This window comes from Myotis brandtii, unplaced genomic scaffold, assembly GCF_000412655.1.
Source record: "Myotis brandtii unplaced genomic scaffold, ASM41265v1 scaffold12111, whole genome shotgun sequence".
Taxonomy (NCBI): domain Eukaryota; kingdom Metazoa; phylum Chordata; class Mammalia; order Chiroptera; family Vespertilionidae; genus Myotis; species Myotis brandtii.
The window spans coordinates 5670-8512 of NW_005354219.1; the positions used below are offsets into that span (position 1 = coordinate 5670).

General features: G+C 60.8%; 1 protein-coding gene across 1 annotated transcript in view; it reads right to left on the reverse strand.

Annotated features, from left to right (window-relative positions):
• Positions 1-901: 901 nt before the first annotated feature.
• LOC106724693 (immunoglobulin omega chain-like) overlaps positions 902-2843 on the reverse strand; it is a 3712-nt gene continuing 1770 nt past the window's right edge. The window contains exons 2-4 of the mRNA XM_014533036.1: positions 2238-2358; positions 1776-2122; positions 902-976 (exon numbers count right to left, since the gene is read on the reverse strand). Of these exons, the coding sequence (XP_014388522.1) occupies positions 902-976; positions 1776-2122; positions 2238-2358 (543 nt within the window). The remainder of the gene's footprint in view (positions 977-1775; positions 2123-2237; positions 2359-2843) is intronic.

Below are 2843 nucleotides of genomic sequence, written 5' to 3' on the forward strand. Positions count from 1 at the left end.
ACGATTCATAACAGTAGCAAAATTACAGTTATGAAGTAGCAGCGAAAATAATTTTATGGTTGGGGGTCACCACAACATGAGGAACTGTATTAAAGGGTCGAGACATTAGAAAGGTTGAGAACCACAGTTCTAGAGACTCTACAAAAGGCCACCTGCCACTCAAGCATTTTGTTTATTTATTTAATATATATTTATTGATTGCAGAGAAGAAGGCAGTGGGAGGGAGAAAGATAGAAACATCAATGCTGAGACAGAATCATGGATCAGCTGCCTCCTGCACACCTCGTATTGGGGTTCTAGCTTGGAACCCGGGCCTGTGCCCTTGACGAGTATCAAACCCTGACCTCCTGGTTCCTAGGTCGACCCTCAACCACGGTGCCACGCTGGTCCGTCTTTTTTTGTGTGTGTGAAACAGCTTTATTGAGTGTAATGGATGCCGCACTGGAACTTTAGATGGAAAGTTGACTTTCTGGGCTCACAGTCACCGGGCCCCTCTGACGCCAAAGCCACAGGTAAGACACAAAGAAAGGGTCAGTTCTTCACACGGATCATCCATCCCTTTCCCACCAGGGCTGACGTGAGGCCCCTGAGACCCTGACCCTGTCACCCCGTGGCCACAGCAGAGGGTCCCCATGGCCTCTCCGGGGCCCCTTGTCGCCCTGTGACCTGGGATGTGTGCAGGCGGCGCCCTCACAGGCTGGTGCCCGTCTCAGCACAGCAGGGACATCTGCCTCTGCCCCTTCCCTCGCCGACCTCACTCGCACAACGCGTCCCTCTGTCTGTCCATCGAGGCCACTGCTGACTCTCCCACGTTATGGGCAGCCAGGCTCCGGGAGGCCCTGGGTGAGTGTGGCCCACACTGGGGTTCGCATTGAACCTGGACCGTCCTCCTGGCCCCTCCCTACAGGGTGAGGGGTGGGAACCCGTCCTGCAGAGGGACCTGTGGGGCCTCGTTTGGGGCAAAGTCACTGCAGCCCTTTAGAGAACAGCCCTTCACAGGGAGGGGGTGGGGGTGGCCCTGGGACCCTGTGGCTCCAGCTGCCTGAGCTGACAGAGGTCACTGCGGGGTCAGCCATGATCCTTCCCCTCCTGGTCCTCCTACTCCTCCTGCTCCTCCTGTTCCCTGTCCCTCCTGAGAGGCCGGGCTCCTGCACCATCTCTCAAAGGCCTGGGCAGAGAGGGAGCCTGCCCTGGCCCCACAAGCAGAGGCCCTGGCACAGCGGGAGGAGTCAGGCCCTGCTCCAGGCTGGTCCTGCTCAGACCCCCTCACAGGCCCCGCCTCCCTCCTGGGCCCCCACACTGCGCCCCCCACGGGCTCATGGCTCTGTCTTGCCTCCCCGAGGACCAGACGCTTCCTGCTCAGCTCCCGTCCTGCCAGGGCCCTGCTTCCCTCCACGGAGCAGCGGAGGCAACAGGCGACGTCCAAGGTCACCCCTGCAGCCTAAGGCCTCTGTTCCTTCCCGAGAAGAGCCCTGGACGAGAGCCCAGGCCCTGTGGCTCCTGGAAACCTGGTCAGCGCAGCCCAACACTCAAGGGTACGGTCTGCGGGGCCTGGTGTGGTCTGTCCCAGCTCCTGCCCACAGCAGTGGGGGGATAAGAATGTAAGTGTCATGGCCCCCTTTTGCTTCTCCCTGTGGCGCCTTGGGGAGGAGGAGGGGGAAGGGTGATGGGTTTTGACAGGAAATTGTCAGCATCTCAGCACCCAGGAGAGGGACAGGGAGCAGGTCCCGAGTCCCAGTGAGGAGCAGACAGAGGGAGGGAGGTTTCAGCCCCACTTCCCGTTTGTGTGTGTCACTGTGGAACCCGTATTGGCCACTAATGCTATAGTCTGCACCACAGATGTACTCAGCCTCGTCCTCAGACTGGATGCTGGAGATGGTTAAGTAGCGGTCGGCCCCAGAGCTGGAGCCTGAGAAGCGATCGGGGATCCCGGCCCCCTTGCCCTGGCTTCCAGAACTCGTAAGATACATGATGTACCGAGGGGCCTGTCCTGGTCTCTGGTGATACCAGTGAATAGTGTAGGTGCTGTACTCCTGGCTCAGGGTGCAGGTGAGCTTGGCCGAGGCCCCCGGGGCGGCAGAGGCAGATGGGGGCTGGGTGAGCACAGGAGCAGCACAGAGACCTGCGGACAGAAAACACAAGAGCGATGCCCACTGCACCCCGATGAGCAGGCGCCCCTGGGACTGAGCTTGGAGGGGAATCGGGGGCAGGACCCCAGGGGCTGTGGCCGCTCTGACCTGTGGAGACGACGAGGGGCAGGAGGTAGAGGGGAAGCCAGGCCATGGCGGGAGGTCCTGAGTGCTGCCTGCGGCTGCCCAGCTGGCCCTGGCCCTGCAGCTCCTGTCTTATCCTCTCTGCCTGCAGCTCAGGAGGGAGGAGCAGGGATGCAAATCTGCTCTCTGGGCCCAGCCAGGGTCTGTCTCAGCTGCTGGCCCCGCCCTGAGCCCAGGGCCTCCTGCGGGGCCTCCCCTGGGGCAGAGGGCAGGTGTGGGTTTCATTGCTAAGAGCTGGTTGGCCCAACAGAAGGGTCTTCAAAGGAGCTCAGTCCTGCTCTTTGCACTTGACACAGCCCAGGGGACTCTGACCTCTAAAGGCCTCAAACCAGGACCCACAGCGCCCCCTGGTGTCCCCAGGGTGAATGTCACCTGCCTGTGCAGCTGGTTCATCACCATGACTGCTTCTGAGAGCTTCCTGGAGGCTGACAGGTGGGGAGTGTGTCCCTGGGCCCCTCACTCAGCGTCATAGGAGCCCACACCCTCCTCTGCTGGGGGCCCAGCCTCTCCTCCAGGCCAATGAGGAGGGAGCGTCCTGGGAGGTGAATGATTTTCCCAGAATCCCCCAGA